This window comes from Mesocricetus auratus, unplaced genomic scaffold (genome assembly GCF_017639785.1).
Source record: "Mesocricetus auratus isolate SY011 unplaced genomic scaffold, BCM_Maur_2.0 Super-Scaffold_100011, whole genome shotgun sequence".
Classification (NCBI taxonomy): domain Eukaryota; kingdom Metazoa; phylum Chordata; class Mammalia; order Rodentia; family Cricetidae; genus Mesocricetus; species Mesocricetus auratus.
In genome coordinates, this window is record NW_024429195.1 from 76,774,596 (window position 1) to 76,794,745 (window position 20,150).

The following is a 20,150-nucleotide window of genomic DNA, read 5'->3' on the forward strand; positions in this document are numbered from 1 at the left end:
CCTTTTTAAAATTTAAATTAGAAACAATCTTGTTTCACATGTTAATCCCAGCTCCCTCTCCCTCCCCTCCTCCCCCACCCTCCCCACCAGGTCCCCCAGTCCCCCACCCAGTCTCCACTCCGATCCCCAGGGAGGGTGAGGCTCTCCATGGTGGATCTCCAGAGTCTGTCATTTCATCCAGGGCAGGGCCTAGGCCCTCCCCCAAGAGTCCAGGCTGAGAGAGCATCTCTCATTGTGGCATGGGCACTCAAAGTCTATTTATACACCAGGGGTAAATACCACCTGAGGCCCCATAGATTACCTAGGCCTCCTCACTGACACCCATATTCAGGGGGTCTGGGTCAGTCCTATGCTTTCCACACAGCCATCAATCTGGGGTCCAAGAGCCCCCCCTTGTTCAGGTCAACTGTTTCTGTCTTAACTCCTTTGCCCATCAGTTCTCTCTTTCTGACACTGGGTTCCAGGAGTTCAGTTCAGTTTGTCTGTGGATATCTGCCTCTGCTTCCATCAGTCGCTGGATGAAGGTTCTGTTTCCCAGACTCCCTGGCAGTGGGATTTTATGTTAGGTGTAGGACTTAAGGTGCCATTCCACACACCTTACATTGAGGAACCCCAGGACTGGGCAGTTCATAACCTGAGCTGTTCTGATATCTGCAGTCATTCAAGCTGGCCCAACTAAGACCTGGATACTAGGGAGTAAAGCGCCCAGCCTGAATTCTGTACTTACAGCATCATTAAGGATAATGAAGCAGGGCTTGTTTTATATCCCTATCTTACGTGGCGCTTATTACACAGTCTATAAGGGAACACCATAAACAGCAAAGGAAGGCTGGCTGAGTCTTCCCTGGATCGGGCAGTGTGTGAAGTGGGGTCCCCAGTCTCTGAGCTGTGGTGGACAGTGCTTGGCATGGGAGCCCCGTGCTGGGTTCTTTCCACCCTAGCCCAGGGTACCAGGAAGTTGAAGTCTTGGGTCCAGGCCTGTCAAAGGTCAGAGTTATTCCTTCACACAGGCTTCGGACCTTAGAATTCAGCATGGCCAGGCTCTCATCTTGTGTTATTACCACTTGTGGGCATACACTGGAGTTCATTTAGGTTTATATTTGTTACTTCCCAACGCGCAAATGTTGCCTCGTTGTGACCTAGGATCCCCCTGCATCTTGTAGCTTATGAGAGGACAGTCACTTGGGGTGGAGGATGTAGCTCAGTGGTAGAAAGCTTATCTAGCACATTCAAGGCTGTGGATTCAATCTCCAGGTCACCTGCCCACCATTTATCTGTAGAAACACATGTGAAAGATGGTAACATGCATGTGCATTGCGGATTCGGTGTGATTATGGAGGTAATTATTAGAAAAAACCTTCAGTTTTCTTATCTTCCATAGCCACCTACTCACTCAGACTCACTAAGAACAATATTAGACCCAACAACAGCATGGGCCAACTTTATTATTTACTGTGTGCCACATACCACACAAAGTGCTCTACATGGATTATATTCTTTAGGACAAAGGCAGAGAGTCCTAATTCAATGGGGGTAAAAGAGGGAGCACACACACACACACACACACACACACACACACACACACACACACACACACACACCCCTTCCCTTCCATTTCCTTTTCCCTGAGGATCTCTAGTGGATGAGGAACTTAAAGGGCCATTGTATCTCAAGGATGGAGTCTAATGGTACCCAGTAGATGCAAACTTATTTCTATTTTGCAAAAGTTGCTGTGGGGGTCACTGGTGTTTACTGTGGGCCCTGCCACGCAGCTAGGACTTCAGTTTAGCTCATCAGGATGTTTACTGAGCTTGTTGTGGTCATGCCACTGCTCCCTGTCCTGTGTCTAGTCAATAGTGTCCACAAAATGCTCATCCAGTGATGGAGGAGCCAAAGGTCCCATCGATCTTCTTCTTAGCAACAGAGGACCACAGAGGGACAAAGAGATCTACCCCACTGCCCTGCATCCTATTCCTGCGACTGACCTGATACATTCTTCAGTTTGCCCAGGCTGAATAAAAATCTCATGGATATCTCATATAGCTCATAGTGCCATGGAGTGGAATTCTGGGTAGACATTTAAGAGGAAAACTGATGCTGGATGATGGTGGCTCACACCTTTAATCCCAGCACTTGAGAGGCAGAGGCAGGCGATCTCTGTGAATCTGAGGTCAGTCTGGTCTACAGAGTGAGTTCCAGGACAGCCAAGGCTACACAAGGAAACCCTGTATAGAAAAACCAAAAAAGGGAAACAACAACACAAAGATGAAAAGAACTAGTTAAAAGGCTATGTAAAGGTGGTGCACACCTGTAATCCAGAGTGCTCAGGAGGCGGAGGCATGAAGATCCCAAGTTCTAGGACAGCCTGGGCTAAATAGTGGGATCCACTCTTTAAAAATATGTAGAAATGTATGCACAGGAAAGAGGTATATCTTGAAACACTAACGTTAGTTACCATGGCTGTTGAGCTTGTGAATGACCTCTCTCTCCCTCTCCCCACCCCACTTGGTTCCTTTCCCCTTCCTCTTCTCCATCTGCAAATGCCAAGGATCAAACTTAGGGTCTTGCACCTGCTAGCCAAGCATTCTATGACTGAGCTTCATCCCCACTGTGGATGACTTTTCTTAAACTTCTTTTTGTGTTTTGAACTTCATTTAAATGAAGATGAATAATTTTTCAATTGTAACATTTTTCTATTTTGATGCTTATGCTCATCTTTTTCATCCTTCATGTTTCCCCTTTGGATCCTATGCCTCTTCTTCCTCCTTTGGCTGGGAGGACTGGGAACGATTTTCCAGCACGATCCAGGATGTGTGTGCAGGTGTTAGTCTGGCTCACCTCCATGTACCAGCAGGCTGGCCATCTATCTATTTGGTCATGAATCTTGTTTAGACGCTTCAGTTTTCACATTGGATTTCAATCCTAACATCTGCTCTGTTGAATGTTAAAATACCAGCACTTCCTCTAATCAGAAACCTCCAAGAGTCAAACCATCTGCGGTCTAACTTCTGTCAAGCCCCACTGCAAAACCTGTCGCTCTGTGGACTGTCGCCTGTGGACACTCTTGTCGGTCTACTCTCACAGCTGTGTAAGCTTAGCATCAAGTCTCATCGCCTGTGAGTTTGGACCATGCTGTGCTTTCCTCCATGTCAATGAGGCCGCCTCCTCCTCAGCTAAGTCTCAGCAATTTATGCAGGACAGTGTAGTGTCTCAGGGACCAGGCTCTGGACCAGTGGTTTCCAACCTATGGGTCTAAGCCCTTTGGGGTTGAATGACCCTTCCACAGAGGTCACATATCAGACATCCTGCATATCAGGTATTTACATCACAATTCATAACAGTAGCAAAATTACAATAATGAACTAGCAACAAAATACTTTTATGGTTAGGGGTCACCACAACATGAGGAACTGTATCAAAGGGTCACAGCATTAGGAAGGTTGAGAACCACTACTCTGAACTATCTTTGGACTATTTAACCCTCACAAAGTCTTATAAAGGATAAATTATCACCTCCCTTTCATACATGAGGAACTCAGGATCAGTGACATTGGTGCAATTGGCCAGGTCTACTCAGCTACCAAGTGGCAGCATCGCATCAAGTTCAAATCAGGAATGAATTCAGACCAGCTAGTGTTTTGTGTAACTTGGATGTCCTGCTTCATTTTTTGCATGAGTCTGCTGGTGTCCTGGCTCCCATGTTTATTTTCCTCCTAAGACACCATATTGTGGAGACTCATTGTATAGATGCTAGTGGAGAATGGGTACTGGGGGAATGGGTACTTCATAGGGACCAGAGGAAGGATGTCCTTTCCAACTTCAGGTTCACTGAGCTTTTGTTTTCTGTGAGGAAAGGGTATAAGTTCCTTCCAGAGAAATCACATCATTTACCTTGAGAAGTTCAGAGGCCAATCTGCGGCTCAGTCCTGACAACCACGAAGAACTCTGGGCCGTCAGCTGGTACTAGGGCTGTAATAGTCTAGAACTTTTGGTATGGATTCTAGCCTGTATTTCCCTAGTCCACATTCATGTGTCCCCCTACATTCAGGCAGGTCTGTAGTGTCTGTTAACAGGCACTGTCTTGAATCCTATATAGCAAGAAGCATGGCAGCATGGCCAGACACTTCCTTAAACATTTATCACAGGGGTCACTTTGCTTAGCCCTTCCCCTACAGCTTGCTGATAAGGAATGGCAGATACAGTGTCCAGGCCATCAGGTATGTATGAGAAGAAGGGAAGTGAAGCAAGGTGGGAAGGACCCCTAGTCGGGCAGGAAAGCCACCTCTTAGGAGCAGACGATTCTGACCTGTCTAGCTACACCTCTCATTAGTGCTAGAACAACAATGTGTTGGTTACATAGCACTGGGAGCTACAGACTTAGACCTGGCTATTCCTTAATAAGAGCACTTCCTGAGATCAGCACAGGCTCCTTGCACCCAGGAAGAGGTTCAGAGCTGATATTCAAGGATAAGGGTTGTGCATGAAACTGGGAAGCAGGGACAGAGAAACCCAAGTGTCATGACTAGCCTCCAGTGAGAGAGACCATGAGCAGAGTCCTCAGATTTTCTGCGTGGACTAAATGACTTCCTATCACATTCATAGAAGAGATAGACTAAGAATTGGGTGCGTGGGTTGGATATGGCTCAGGGGTTAAGAGCACTTGTTGTTGCAAAGGACCCAGGTGGAAGCTCACCACCTCCTCAGGCACCAGACACCCATGTTGTGCACAGACCCACATATAGGCAAAGCATGCATACACATAAAACGATAAAAACAATTCTAAAAGAAGAATGTGTGATCCCAGTGGTCTTTTGGTTTCCTTCCATCGTTGGAGCTCTACGATTCTCAGGGGAAGCTGCCATCAGTCCTCCACCCAGTCAGCCACTGATACAGTCAATGAGTGAAAGTCAGCTACTGATACAGTCAATGAGTGAGAGATAACAGGTATCCCTGAGACATGTACAGTTGAAACCACGCTAACCAGGAATGCATCACTCACAGGCCTGATGGTGGAATGCAACCATTCTCCAGTTAGTGCTTCAAGGGCAAAGACCAAGGGCTGATGTCGTCTTAGAAAATATTATTATTTCAGTTGGAGGTGCAGGTCTGCAATCCTAGTTAATCAAGAGGCTGAGGCAGGACGCCTGCAAATGTAAGACCTGCCTGGGTTACAGAGTGAATTCATGGCCAGTGGAGACAACCAGTTGGACCTGTTTCAAAGTAACAAGTAAAAAGCTCTGGGATACAGTTCATGATGGAGACCTTGTCTAGCATCCATGAGTCCCTCAGATCAATTCCTGATACCATAAAAAACCCTTCATTTCAATAATTACCTCCTCAAAACTATTCCAAAATGGCTGAACATGTTACCCAGATTTTTTTTTACTTTTTACTTTTCTTGTCTGCCATCTGTATGTGATGAGTTACTCCTTGACTTTGTGGACATCCTCCAGGCATGGGCTCCTCAAGGCTCTCTCAGAGTCTCCTTGCCTTTCCTCCCAGGCTAAGTTAGGTCTCTTTCTTGTAGCTCCCCAGCCCTCAGAACTAATTCTGCCACTGCATGGCATTTGTCATGATTTTCCCTTTGTAGCTCTGATTCCCTGGTTGACTCCTTCAACTTCGCAAGGCGAGGGGCTTAGTATATGGTTGGTACCCGGCAGGTGTTGGGTCAAGTGAAGAAAGAAGCTGTAGCTCAGGTAAGGGAACTTGTGTCTTAGGATCAAGATGAGCTCACTGTGGGTGGCTGGGCCCAGCCCCTTCATTTTCTCTTTCCTCCAATGGAAGACCCGCTGAACCAATGCTGAACAACTGCTAGAGACGTGATGGCCTTGGGCTGGAGGACAGCGTCTTCAGCCTGGATTGTCACTATGGCCTTCAGATAGAAGCCATAGTTCTCTTTGTCTCTACTTTTCTTGAATTCCTTTTAAGAGCTGGGGTAAGTTTCATCTACAACTTGCCTCACCCACGTCCAGAAGCAAAAATAACTGAGAATATTCTGGGCATATTCATAGATTCCATTGACATCTCTTTAGCTTTACCTATAGTTAATTTTCCCAAGTGCCCCCAAGGAACTCCCCAGCCAGTTTATAGAAATACACACTACTGCCTAACCATGATCTTCAGTATCTAGAGAGGAACAGGAGACCTCTTAAGAGGCTTATCTGGACTAGAAATGACATATTGACTGGCCAACATTCAGAGTCCTTCTTTGGTGCTAATTTATGCTAACTGAAAGAAAGGAAATTACTTTTCCACCCTAATTATAATAGGAGTACATGTAGACAATGTTGGAGATACAGAGACTATGGAAGTAAATTAAGTTCACCTATAAAATTCCACTGTTGGGATACAGTTACTGCTGTATTCTGTTGTGTTTTCCTTTTATATTTGTATATACCCTGATGTACTTTATAAACTATATGAATATTTATATATGTGTGAATTTAAATATCAGATCAGGATAATATTTTATGTGCATTTTTATAAGTTGCTTTTCATGTAATGGTTTATCATGAACAGATTTTGCATACCATTATACATTTTTCAAAGACAGTACTTTGAAAAGTGGCATAGCATCCCACTGAATCTATTAAGGTTTAATGTCATGCCTCACACCAAGCATAGAAGGTGTGGCATGCTTGCCAAGTCATGACTTGCTGCCTGGTAACAGTCCAGGTTTTCCTGGAGGCCTCACACAGTGGCATGGGGTCACTGTGCTCATGTATTCACCTTCTAAGGTTTCTGGCCAGTGTGGCCTTTCACATCCATCCTAGGATGACAGACCACTAGGATAAAGGACATCTCTTGAGTCACTTGGCAAGAAGCCAGGAGAGATAGTTTTCAGATCTCATCTCTTCCTCTTCTTCAACAGTTGATGTACTTAGTGGAAACTATAGTGAATTCTTATGGCCTCATGAAGCCTTGGAAATGGGGCTCTCACCAAATTGAAGACCTCTTGCTGGTGAAAATATTTCTCACCAAATCGAAGAGTCTTACTGGTGAAAATATTTCTCAAATGAATGTGCCCATTTTCCTGTCTTAGTACACTCGATACAGCCATCCTTCTGTGTTTGGACTGAACTGAGGATGCTCAAGGGTCTTAGATATGATGACGTAGTATTTGCACCTTATCTGTATAAACACTCTCCTATATGCTCCATGCCATCTCTAGATGACTTGAAATACTGAGCAAATGTTCATTCTACCCCAATACTTCACTATATGATCTTTGCTAAGGGATAATGACAAGGAAAAAATCAATTGGTATATGTTGAGTACCTAGTCAATTTATTTCAGAGCATTTTGATCTGTGGCTGGTTAAACCAGAGCTTGTGGAGTAGAAGGCTGACTGCACACAAAAATGACTTTCTTTGTTTGCTGCAGATGCCTGCCTAATGCCTCAGGCTCATCCTTCTGAAGTGAATTAATGAGTTGTCATGCCTCCAAACCTACCACATGTTCTCACAAAGTAGATGTCCAGCTTCTAGCCAAATACCCTTCCTCTGGGAGACAATGTCCTGCTGGGCACTGAGGCAGCCTCATGATGGCATGGGTATAATTTTAGTGCAATTATTTGTTTATAACCCAAACAGATCTTGAGCTCTTGGAGAGCAGAGACCTGTACATAGCTCACAACAGGCATACAATAAATATAGGTGTGCATTTGTACACAATTTTACCTTTGCTCTTGGATGTGAGGTAAAGAAGCACTAAACTTAACGTTGAAAACCAAAGCCAGAGACATAAATCCTAACTCAGGAACTGATGACAAGACTATGCTATCACAACTGCCCCTCCCCCTACTCTCCACATCCTTAGCAGCTATGATTTATTGAAAACATGAGTTGTGAAGTAGGTATGTGGTGTCTCATTGAATGTTGTGCCTTACAGTAGGCGCTTCCACTGGAGGTGAGCACTGCTATTATCTCTATATTGTAGGCAAGGAAACAAAGGACATGTGGTATTCTTGCTCAAACTACGAAGCTAAGAACGAATCTTGGACTTAAAACTAGGTTGATTGTGAAGATCACACCCCTAAGTGCTATTGTTACCGTAGTTATTTTGGAGGGCTATCTAAAAACAATTAGCTGTCTGTATTAGCGATTCTGTATGCGTAGGAAAAGCTGCATCTTGGCCAGGTATGTATGGACTCTTTTCTTGTGTCTATTTTCCAAGCAATACACTATGGGAAGCATTTACATGGCATTGACATTGTATGGTGATACAAAGTATGCATGACATTATATATGTAAATGACATACGAAATTACTCTATCATTTTATAGAAGAGACTTGAGTGTCAATGGCTCTGTGAATCCACACAGGCTTTAGAACTAACCTCCCTTGGATATAGATGGATGATTGCACATTTATAAATGTAGCAAAAAAATCTGAAAAAATTCAAAGTGCCTACTTTCTAACTGTCCAAAAATAAGATTGATCTAATATACTACCCATAAAGGATGAGAGGAAAGAATATTAATCTCTACATATCTATCACCATTGACTTGGTTGACTCTCAGGGATTTATGCCAGTAGCGAGCAGACATGAAGGAATAAACCTCAGCTGTATTAGGCCATCTATTATTTCTGTGGGAAGCACTGATGTGACTGGACCACAGAACCTGACAGGCTACCTTAAAAAAATTCAATCAGGGTCATTTGCTGTACATCTCAACTTTTGGCTCAGCATTACCTCAACATACAGGCAGTGACTCCACCCTGTTGATGTAAGAGTAGCCAGAGCCAGAATGATAGTTCAGTCTTAACAGTTCTCTGTGTGTTCATGTGTCCATCTATTGGCATTGATTTTCCTGGTGTCAGAGTCAAATAGATCATCCCAGTGATAGAAAATGAGAGACAGAATGAGAATAACCACCTGTATCCACAAATAATGTTAATTTAGTTGTCAATGGCCAACTAATAACAATATCGGAACTTCTTTGTAAATTTCCTACTTTGTAGCGGCAATGGAAGCTTTTCTTCAGGACTCTCAAACTTCACTGAGACCATCCCGTAGTTTAGTGAAGGCCTTAGAAAGTTAAATTTCGTTAAATGGATGAGAAAACCAGGAAGCAAACCCAGCACACTGAGAGTCATACGCTGACATAAGTCCTACTCATCTGAAGTGGGAGAGGAGGAGATCAGAGCAGAGTTTGGCTTACACCTCCCCAATGTCCATTCTCACAACACAACCTTCTTTTGTACACATCCCTGAGGCACCCCATTCCTCGTCACAGTATGGTTGACTCCTATATGCTAGCTGCCTGTGCTTCAGTTTGCATGGAATCCACTGATGGTGGAGTAGTATTGCATGCTACCATACAGGCAGCTGACTGTGATTTCTGCATATCGTCATCTCTGTCCCTCTAGTTTCGGTCCTCTCAGGGCTCACGTTCAGCCACAGGATCTCAGGGAAGAGGGAGCTCCATCCCACACACGTGTTGACCTCCAGCTCCGTGGCTTCATGAGAGACATGTTCCTACGTGTTCCCAAGCCAGTCTCATCCCCACCACATCCTGCACATAGGAGATGACAGAACTGCAGAAGTTCAAGTCAGAGTTCGAGCATGGCTAAATCTACCAGAGCCTGCAAATATGCTCTTTATAGAGAGCTAAGAATCAGCAAGGGTCTAGCGCAGTGCTTTTCAGCCTTCCTAATGCTACATTGCTCATGTGGTGGTGACCCCCAACCACAGAATTATTTTCCTTGCAACTTCATAACTGTGATTTTGCTAGTGTTATGAATCACAATATAAATGTCTGATATGCAGGATGCAACCCCTGTGAAAGGGTCATTTGACTCCTAAAGGCGTCTCAACCCCTAGGTTGAAAACCACTGGTCTAGTGGAAAAGGTAAAGTTTTGAATGCTGCTTATAAAAAGGGGTGGGGGAGGGTTGGACATATAGCTCAGTGGCAGAGTGGGCAAGGACTCAAGTCCATGCCTAGTCTGGCAAAAAGGGAAGTATTTTAACATTTGAAATGGCTGAATGAAGGTTCATAAAGTAATTCTGACACTCCCATAGAGGATGTATCAACGTATTTCTAATCTGAGTGAACTAGAGAAGACAAGCCTCCAAATCCCTTTGGTTCTGTGTGTTGCCTACTCCTGGAGGCCTGCTCAAGAACACGACTACAGCTTGGAGAGTTCATGGCCACAGTCTCATAGTTCCCCATCACTCATGGGGCTGAGAGTTAAGGAGATAAAAAAACTAAGTATATCTGTGAGTCTCAGACTTCTTGGTCTCAAATACATCCTTCTGACATAAGCCTGATGCTCTCCTTTCTGAGATGCCACAGCCCAGGTGGAGTCTGGGAAACCCAATATAAAGCCAGTGACAAGTGTTCCAGGCCCAGCCAGCTGGTGAAAGGAACAGACATCAGGTTCCACAATCCTGTGGTCACAGACTCTAAACTACAGCGTGGCTGCTGACCCACAGGAGCAAACTAACTTGAAACAACAGTCTGTGATGACTAATCACTGTTGTCAACTGGACTGAAGTTAGGACCACACAGGGAGGCACATCTCTTGGTGAGTCTATGAGGGTGTTTCCAGATGATTAACTGAGGAGGGAAGCCGGGGGCCGAGCGTAGGTTCATGCCTCCATGGATTGAGGTCTCAGACTGTGTAAAGGGAGAAAAAGGGGAAGCTAGCTAAATACAGCTCTTCTGTATTCTCCCTGTGGGTAGATGCACTGTGACCAGCTGCCTGATATTCTCGATGCTACCTTTTCCCTACTGTGACTCCGTACACGAAGGTGAATCCTTCACTCTTGAAGCTGTTTTTGTCAGAGCAACAACGAAGGCAACTAATCCATAACCCTCAACTCCTTGCACTCTATTCTTTCTATTTTCACCTCCCTGACATCTTAAAGTGAAAAATATTAAATGGTAAATTTAGTGTTGCTGCCAATAATGGAAACAGGCAACATATTAGGTATCACCAGACTTAACAGTCTCCAAGCCAGAAATGTCACTGCTGTGTTTGTTGCTCTCCAAAAGTGGCCCCCAGGACCCGGTGAGCATGGGAAACAGCACACTGTCCTCTTTCCTCCAGCCTGCATGCACCCAGGGTATCACAGTGCCTCCTAGTACACAAACTATGTGAAATCCACAGTGTGGCTTTTGTAGGAAGGCTTGGGGGGGTCTCCTCTAGGTCACAGGATTTCTATGGCAAACTGTTCTGGAATATTTTACAAACTGGAAGCCTCCTAGATGTCACTGAGGTTTATCTGGACAGCAGATAAAACCATGTGATATGTGATGACAGCCTGCAAGAGGCCTACAAGGCCAAAAAGCTGATAAGCCACCACCATGGAATCCCACTTACCCATACCACCTAGAAGGTAAAATATGCACTTGAAGTTTATAAGGAATCTGTTACATTCTTTTGTCATCTCTGGTAACCCAGAAGACTGCCTCAAATGAATGGTAGAGCCTTAAGATTGGACTGAAATATGGGATTGCCCTCTATGAAGATACAAAGAACCTTTTATATTTTTTTTCTTTTGCAAACAAAGCTGCTGTATCTTACAATTGCTCAAAGTTCCAGGGTGATGGCCTTTGTTACTATTTTTGAAGTTAGACAAACTGCCTGCATTTAGAGAGGATTAAGATGCTAGATTTGTGTAAAAAGAAAATCCTCTGGAGCAGATACGAGAACTCCAAGCTCATGAGTGTCTACGGTACACCAAACATCTGGATGAAACATAAATGCTGCAGCAACTTGCCATATGTCCTCTGAATTTATCAAGACGTGCTGATCATAAAACTAAACAGTTGGGGCTGGATCCCCCCTCCCCTCCTCCACCTCTCTCTTTCCCCTCCTCCGCTCAGTCCCTGTCCCTCCATTTCAGCTCTGCATTGTGGTGTCACCATGGGGCCAAATGTCCACAGGTGCTGGTTTTAGTTTGGAAGCCTTGTGAACGGCAATTATATAGAGTCTTAATGTACTGAAGTTGTTTTGAAAGTGATGCATCTCTTGGCCGAAGGCTGGAGAAACCTCAGAACCATAACACAAAGTGATAAAAACAGCTTCAGGGCCATGAGGTCTGATGAGCCAGTGTCCTCTTTCTCGTGTTTCTATTTCAATTTTTATTTGTTTCTACTTTTCTAGCTTTCCCAGTGGCAGAGGGTAAGTACTACCTGCTGAATACTCTCTGGAAAGCCTGTCGAGTGTCATTTAGCAGAAAAGGGACAAGCTGTAGGCTGGTCAGTCAGCAAGGGGGAGGGGTTGGGTGGGAAGGAGCTAACCAGCACTGGAACTGTTATTACGAGGGACTCCACAGTGTTCTTCCATTTCAATCCTGAGTGAAAAGACATGGGTCACAAATTCGTGTCTCTGTTTTACATATCAGGAAGTTGTGATTCCGAAAAGTCTAAGATCAGGGATGGAGGAGGGAGCAGGTGTGATCCTGAAGAGGAGCGAGCTGGTCCGGGGTGTGACCCTGTTCGTTTTATACCACTGGTCCGCTCTCTCAGAGCAAAGTGTGCCATGAAAGCTGAGGCATGCGCGGAAAGAAATCTGACCCTTTAAAGAAACAACTGAATTTCACAAGAATGGCAGGTCACACATACACTCTTGGCATCAAAAATCCAATACTACATGTCCTGTAAATTGCAAATGAAACTGACTTTAATCAGCACTTTAAATTTGTGTAAGCATTGAATTTAGAGATACTTGAGGTGGCCCTGGAGAGTTTTTGCAGTCCTGACGGTTGACACATGTACCGTTTTTGTATCTCTCTCCTCATCTCTCCTGAAACAGAAGGGGGCATTTTAAAGGCTCACATGCATCCTTTCCCACTTCCAATAGTCAAAACCTAAAGGACTGAGCAGCACACAGAAAGATATAAAGGCTCTCAGTGTGAGTCTGCTCAACAGTCCTTAGCATGCTGCAGACTTGGGGCGTGGCTGGACTTGATCTGTGGAGTTCGTTAGAATTGAAAGAAAGGTCTTAGACTATTCTTGTATCCACCACCCTGAAGCATGGCCTGCAATCCCCAAAATACGTTACACTGATTTTTGTTTAATTCTCCAAATCTGTTTATTTAAAATCCAGCCAGCAGGGAAGAAAAATCAAACTAAAGTGGCATTTCAGATTCTTCTGATTGTAAAGTATTTCGGGCTCATGAGCACATCTGTTCTGTCTGCCTCAACTGCAGAATTATCTCACAGGCCACCTGTGTCATCTCAAGGGTGTGCATCTCCTAAAGGGACATGTATTGTTAAGTTGTTTTTGTTTTCTAAGTCTGTAGTGACTAAATTAGTTTTCAAGCTTAGTGACAAGTATGGATATATGTGGTGTGACACCCCAAGGAAGTCATTTTAAGATTTACTTTGAAGTGAACATACAGACCAAACCTTGAGGCTCCCAACTGTTATTTGTATAGCATCTAATCTGACCACTAGAAAACAAAAAACAAAAACCCCAAATATTACGGAAGTAAGCATATTTATCATGTCTCATACTTAGAAATGGCCACCAGAGCAAGCCACAGACATTATGAAGGGACAGGAGGCTGGGATATCTTACTATATTTTTGGTACCAGAATAAGAAGGGCTTTCTCTAATGTGAAAAGTGAAGTTGATAGCTGAGTATCAGCTGTTGAGGTATAAGGAAAGTATAGAGTTCTAACTTGATGAGAGATGGAAAACACAGGAAACTCAAGAAAGCTTAGCCTGTTAAAATACTTATTTGGCTTTATGGGTCAAATAGCGATCACTTTAAAAATCCCATTTGGAGATCTAATCTCTAGGGCACCAGGGTGTGACGGGCTTGGAAGGCAGAGCTTTTCAGAGATGGCTGAGTCAAAATAGGTCATTAGTATAGGCTCTAATCCAGTCTGATTGGCATCCTCAAAAGAAGAGATAATTTGAAGGCAGGCATCTCTGTGGAAGGAAGACCACCAAGAAGACCTCATGAGACGGTTGACTGTTTACATGAGAGAGGAGGAGAGGACTCAGAAGAAGCCATGCTTACTGTAACCTTGGTCCTGGACTTATGGCCTCCAAAAACACGGGGAGTAAACTCCTGTTGGTTAAACTATGTAGTCTGTCGTGTTTCATCATGGCAGCATGATCAAACTGATACATATGCATCTATGGAATGTATGTATATCCGAAGATGGTGGGACTCACCACATCGAAGGCAGTAAACACGTGACAGTAGTGGTGGTTGGACTTCAAATCTTTTGTGATATAAGCAAATGTTGAGAGGTCTTCCGGGTCCTGGGCAGCGCAGGAGATATTACGAATTTCATGTTCAGCAATTATGTTCTAGAAGAAATGACACAAATGATCATCGTTTTCCTTTGAGAATCAACACATTTTAGAATCAGGATAGGTAATCTGGGAACCAGCTGCTTTTCTTTTTCTCTAGAATGTGCTAGACCAGCAATACTCAAAGTGCCCATCCACGGGCAAATGTAGGCCAGGTCTGTAAGGAATGTTTCCATTTTATGATGATGATGATATCAACAACCTATAATCATCATATCCTGGATCAGCTATCATCAGACTCTGCACGGAAGCAGTCTGGGTATCAGATAATTGGAAAACAAAACAGAACAGTAATTACTAAGCATCTCACCATGTCCATTTTCCATGTTCTGCTGTAGATACGCAGTCTTGCCCACTGCTAATCCTGTCTGGAAGTGGTCACCTGTCACTTGTGTGTATGAGGGTCGCTGTGAGCTTGTCCAAATTCCCCACTGCTGTGTTTTTTTCCTGTTCCTCCCCACACGCCTGGTTCTCAGGCCCTGGGATGGAACCCAGGACCTTGCTCATGTTAGCAAAGTGCTCTCCACTCCCAAAGCATGGGCCAATTCAGAACAGAGGGGTGGGGGAAGCCTGGTGCCGTCTCTCTTCGAGGTCTCAGGAGGCTGAGCGTGCAGGGCAAGGGAAACACCACACTGTGATGTCCAGGGTTTAGGTGCTTTGCTGGCTGCAAGGACCTATGAATAGGATAGTTTTTTTCCTCACTAGGCCCACCACAGAATAATGGTGTATGTGTGTGTGTGTGTGTGTGTGTGTGTGTGTGTGTGTGTTACTGCCACTATCTTACAGGTGAGGAAGCTGGACCTTCAGTACTTCAAGCAGGGAAGGTGTGGAGCTGGGGTTGAGGTCTGGGGGTGTCAGGAGAGATGACACTCTTTTGGGGGGCACTGCAATGCTTTTTGTTCTCCTTCCTTGCAGGTTTGACAGAATTGCATTTCCTGTGTTGTCTGGCTCCTAGCCTCTGAGGATGACTAGGGGGAGGAATGGTTTAGTACCATTGCCCTGAAGCACGAATAACCGGAGAGCAAAACCTGCTAGAAACTTCTTTGGATACACAGATGCATTTAGAAAGCCCTATAATAGTCCAATCATTTTTCATCTTAAAATTTCTCACATGTCTTTTCAGTTGACATGGATCTAAAGCCCCCGATGCTTCAGTTACCCTAATTACTTTTTAATTGCATATCTTAAAGAACCTGTTGGCAATACAATGTTCCACGTCTACTCATCAGTGCTTAAAAACACTTACAAAATGTCCTTCCCTGCCAGCACTCTCGGCGAGTAAGTACTTCATGTCCCTCACTCTACCAAGCTCTGTGGTTGGAAAGCAATTACAGAATTAACACATAAAAGAAAATTAAATTAAGACATTCTTCACTGTGGCCTCGAATGCTGACACTGTGTGCAGCTGCTCTGTCAAAAAATAACTCACGTTGAAATTGGAAATGATAAACAAGTAACATTGTACTGCCAGATAGATAGCTTCAACACAGAGAGTCATGGTCCTCTTCCTGCATTCAGGTAGCATTCCTTAAACAAAACACTGAACTAGGAACCCACAGATCTTTAGAAGGAATTTTAATGTCTACGTAGTGCCATGTTATCAGGTGTGGAGAGTCATTAGGTTGCCATTGTTGGACTCCAGATAACTGGACTCAGTGTTGGCTTTACCTGCTGTGGGCAGTGTTGTCAACTGTACAGAAGCTAGCTTCACTTGGGAGAAGGGTTTCTGGGTATGCTCGAGGGGGGTTATCTTGGTTTCTGTTCATTGAGGTGAGAAGGGCCCAGCCTACTGTGGGCAGCACCATTTTTATGGACCCATTCCCAGACTGAACGAAAAGTAGAGAGGCAGTTGAGCATAACGCTTGTTTCTCTCTGCTTCTTCACTGTGTGTGCAATGTGACCAGCTGCCTCATCTCCTGCCCCCTGTGACCTCCCTGCAACAGTGAATAATACCTGGACTGTGAGCCAGGACAAACCCTCTATTCTTTCAGTCACTTCCAATCTTGTATTTTGTCACAACGATGTGTAAAGCTAAGAAACACCTGCCCAGAGCAACATCGAGCCAGCTTTAATTTGGCAATTGTATCCTTGAGAACCTTTGTCAGCATAATGGAATGCTATGGTGAGAAGTGCTCTGTGAGGTTTGCTGCATTGAATTTCCAGACTCTTGACAATTCATTGTGACAGTGTTGTGGTCCTGGGCAAAATGACATAGCAAGTAGGTTGGGTCTCCAGGGCTATGTCCTCCTGTCTTCTGAATCCTTCCTGGGGTTTTCTGAAGGTCTTTTCCTTCTTGTCCCCAAGAGGTCAGGTGTGGCAGAGAGAATGGAGCCACTATCAATGAAGCTCACTCCTGGTTGTAGAGTCAGCTTCAATGATCCTTTGAGGCATCTGGGATGCTTGTATTATACAAATGTCATCTTTCCTCACTGCTCAAAGTATTTCAGCAGGGAGGGAAGCAATGCTACTAAGATAGTCTATACTCAGGCAGGAATATATTCACAGACCTTTGTGATACATCCCCGTAGACCTTGGTGCAGACTGGGATGTCTGAGAAGGGATTCTGCCTCCCTCACAATCATCCACTTTGGGGGGCAGTGAGACCAGTTGTGTGTCTGTGGAATGGATTCAAGGTCAAGGGCTCTGCAGCTGCAGACTTTATGGAAACTGGATGGTCAGCTCACTCCTTGGAGAAGACTCAAGGAAGAGACAGTATCCCTCACCCTTCAGTCATGATCAATTATGGCTGCTCCATAAATTAAAAGGTGATGTTACCATGAGGTACTACTGTTTGTAGCTGAGTGTAAGATCAAACCCTTTGTATGTTAACTTTCATTTCTAGGCATGCTTGTTCTGAGGAAGGCTCAAGGGAAGGACTAGGGAGGGGCTCACCTTCTCTCCTTTGGATAGGGCTTGATAGCTTAATGCCTTTCTCCATCTGCCTCACCACCGCCTTTCACCATGTGGAGAAACAGATACAGATGTGTCAGGCTGGTGTGTGTGGAATAGAACTGGCTGGTCCAGTCACTTAATATGACAATTCGAAGAAGGGCATGAGATTCCAAAGGGATGCAGCTTAGGGATCTACCTGTCACCACGTCCTTTAGTCTTTACCCTACCACAGAGCTTCTCCTGACCACTTCCTCAGGCCAGACTCTTTCCCATCAAAGGACTGAAGTATTTCTCCCAGAGAAGGACTAGGATAGAGGCAGTTCTCTGAGAAGTGGTTAACTGTGGGGTGCTGGATGCTGAAGACTGTAGCACAGATCAACTGTGGTCTCTTGGGACTCCCATCTGCTTATGAGAAGTGTGTGCTATGAAAACAATGAACACTTATTGCCATGTTTGAAGTTGTCATTCAAAGGAACAAAAACTAAAGCGAAGTAGACTCCAATCCTATACTTCTAGTGCAGTCACAGGGAAGGCTAGGGAGAGATAGCACAGAAGGACAAATGTGACCCAAGCCTCTGTCATTCCTGGATGTCGGAAATGGATCACCTCTTGGAAGACCCTGCTAATCTCAAGAAAGGTCAGTAACCAAACAGCTGGAGTCCTAGCGGCCAGGTTCATGCAGGGTCTGATTCTGGGCTGCTAATCTACAAAAGCAGATGATTTCCCTAAAACATCTTAAGACTAAATCTATTCTAAGTTCCAGTTCAAATTCAAGATCCCCTTTGCTTCTTCCTTTTTAAATCAGCCTTGGTGATTAGTTTCCTAAGTTGCTAGGCAATACATTTATGTGTTTATAACCAGGCATCTGGTCCTCCCTGTGAACTCTGAGCTACTTCTTTATTGACTAAAAAAGAAATGCTTCTTTGGAGGCTTCATCTTTTGCATTCTCTAATGGGGCCTAATAGGAAAGGAAGGGTAATTAACATATAATTAATTACCCATTGTACTTTAAGCTAATTGGCAGAAGGTAGCCGTGGAGTAATAGAAAATGTATTAGGTTAGACAGTGGAAAACTCCACGACAAATAGGCTGTGCCTGTGGGCAGATATTGGTTCTTCAGGTGTCTGTGTGGACTGGACAACCCTGTTCGCATTACCAGTTTCAGGCAGAGGGACATTTGCTGAAGACACAAGAACAATGAAAGCACACTGAGGTGTGTGTGTGTGTGTGTGTGGTGTATGTTCATGTGTGGTGTGTGTGTGTTAGCATGTGTGTGTGTGTGTGTGTGATTTAGCACAGGCTTAGTGGCCACTAGCACCTGAAATAATGAGGTCCTCACACACACTTACACTTCACAAGTCCTTCCATTTGAGAGCAAATATCCCACCAATACAACCACTTTCCAGTGGGGGAAATCCTAGGAATCTAGAATGCAACCCTTGAGTGTAGTGGTAACTCGTTCCGCCAATACATTTGAGGTACCAGTTTTAGGGTGTGGCTTCAGTGTGTGGATGTGATCCCTTATAAAGGAGAGGAGGGGTCTGGCTCTCTTTTGGGTGGTAGTCTGAACATCCTGCACCACAGCATCCTACACCTCCAGGGGCAGAAGATCAAGGTGGCGCTTTACCTCCATTGTGTGAGTATTCCCTAAATAAATACCTGTTATTCTTTTATTTGGGCATTCGTGGACTTCCTTAATCCATCCTCACTTGAGTTTAGCTCATCTCTTGTCCCTTCCTGTGGATCCTTCATGCCTTCTGAAGTTAGCCCCTCAGCCCTGGCCATACTTCTCAGCTCCCAATGCAGCCTTATACTCATCTTTCTCCTGTTTTCTAAATCAGTCTCTACTTCCCCCTCTCACATAGCAACCAGTAGACTACCTCCCAGAGTCACCCTGTCTCTTTCAACAAGAGTGGTTACACAGCCAATTGAAGTAAATGTCATCCAGTGTGTGTTCATAGTCATGGACAGCTTGGTACCACCAGTCACCAGACACACTGTGCCTCTTATCCTGAACCTGAAAATTTGTCACAAACCACAATGCAAGGGCTTGAAGGATACCCGGATCTCCCTTATTCAGGGTCTTTATTTACACAAAAGTGTCTTTTGCATATTTTTCTGTGCTGATACTTTCAAAGATACTGTTGAGCAGGGGTCTACGCAATCCCTGGTGATTGCGTTAGAAACATCTCAAGAGGTACAGGAATCATCTGTGACTGCATCTCTCTGTGTCTCTATCTGCAAACTGCAGTAGGCCTAGCTAAGCTTCCCTCACTGTTCTTATGGTGGGGGGCTGGGCTGAGAGAATTCTACTGATGTAGATGCAGGTGGTTATGACACCCTTGAATGACAGACCTGATCCTTCAGACTGCAGCATCTTCCTATAGCAAATGGCCCACGTTCGGAAATTGTCAGATTCTAACTCAGTTCAGAGAGTGTCAAACTCACCACTGCTCTTCAAGCTTTCTAAATTCAGTAGAGACAGTTGTTCTAGGTTATTATGGTTTGTGGTTTGGTGGGGCCAGGATTGCCTTTCAGCCTGAGGTGGTGGTAAGTGATGGGGGTTGTTCTACTGTATATATGTTTCTCTTATTGGTTAATGAATAAAACACTGTTCAGTCAATGAGGCAGGAAGATAGGAGGAACTAGGAGAGGAGAAGAATTCTGGGAAATGTAGGTGGAGTCGACAGGTGATTTTGGGAAAAGAGGACGTGCCAGGTGTTCTCCATTAAGCCAAGGCCACACAGAAATACATAGAATAATAGAAATGGGTTAATACTTAAGACAGAGCTAGCCAATAAGAAGCCGTTGTCATTGACCAGCAGCTTCATAACTACTGTAGCATCTGTGTGTTTATTTAGGGCTCAAGAGCAGTGGGACCAGCTGGGATCAAGAATCTCTCGGAACAGGTAAGAGCCAGTGGTCCACTGCTTTGATTTTCTAATCTTCAGACAAACTTTAATAAATCACAAATAATA

At 44.4% G+C, this 20,150-nt stretch overlaps 1 protein-coding gene across 13 annotated transcripts in view; it reads right to left on the reverse strand.

Annotated features, from left to right (window-relative positions):
- Positions 1–20,150, reverse strand: part of Anks1b (ankyrin repeat and sterile alpha motif domain containing 1B) — a 1,010,332-nt gene that overhangs the window by 10,894 nt on the left and 979,288 nt on the right. For all 13 annotated transcript variants that reach the window (XM_040755084.1, XM_040755082.1, XM_040755081.1 and 10 more), the window contains one exon: positions 14,140–14,277. In XM_040755084.1, coding sequence (XP_040611018.1) covers positions 14,140–14,277 — 138 coding nt within the window. The remainder of the gene's footprint in view (positions 1–14,139; positions 14,278–20,150) is intronic.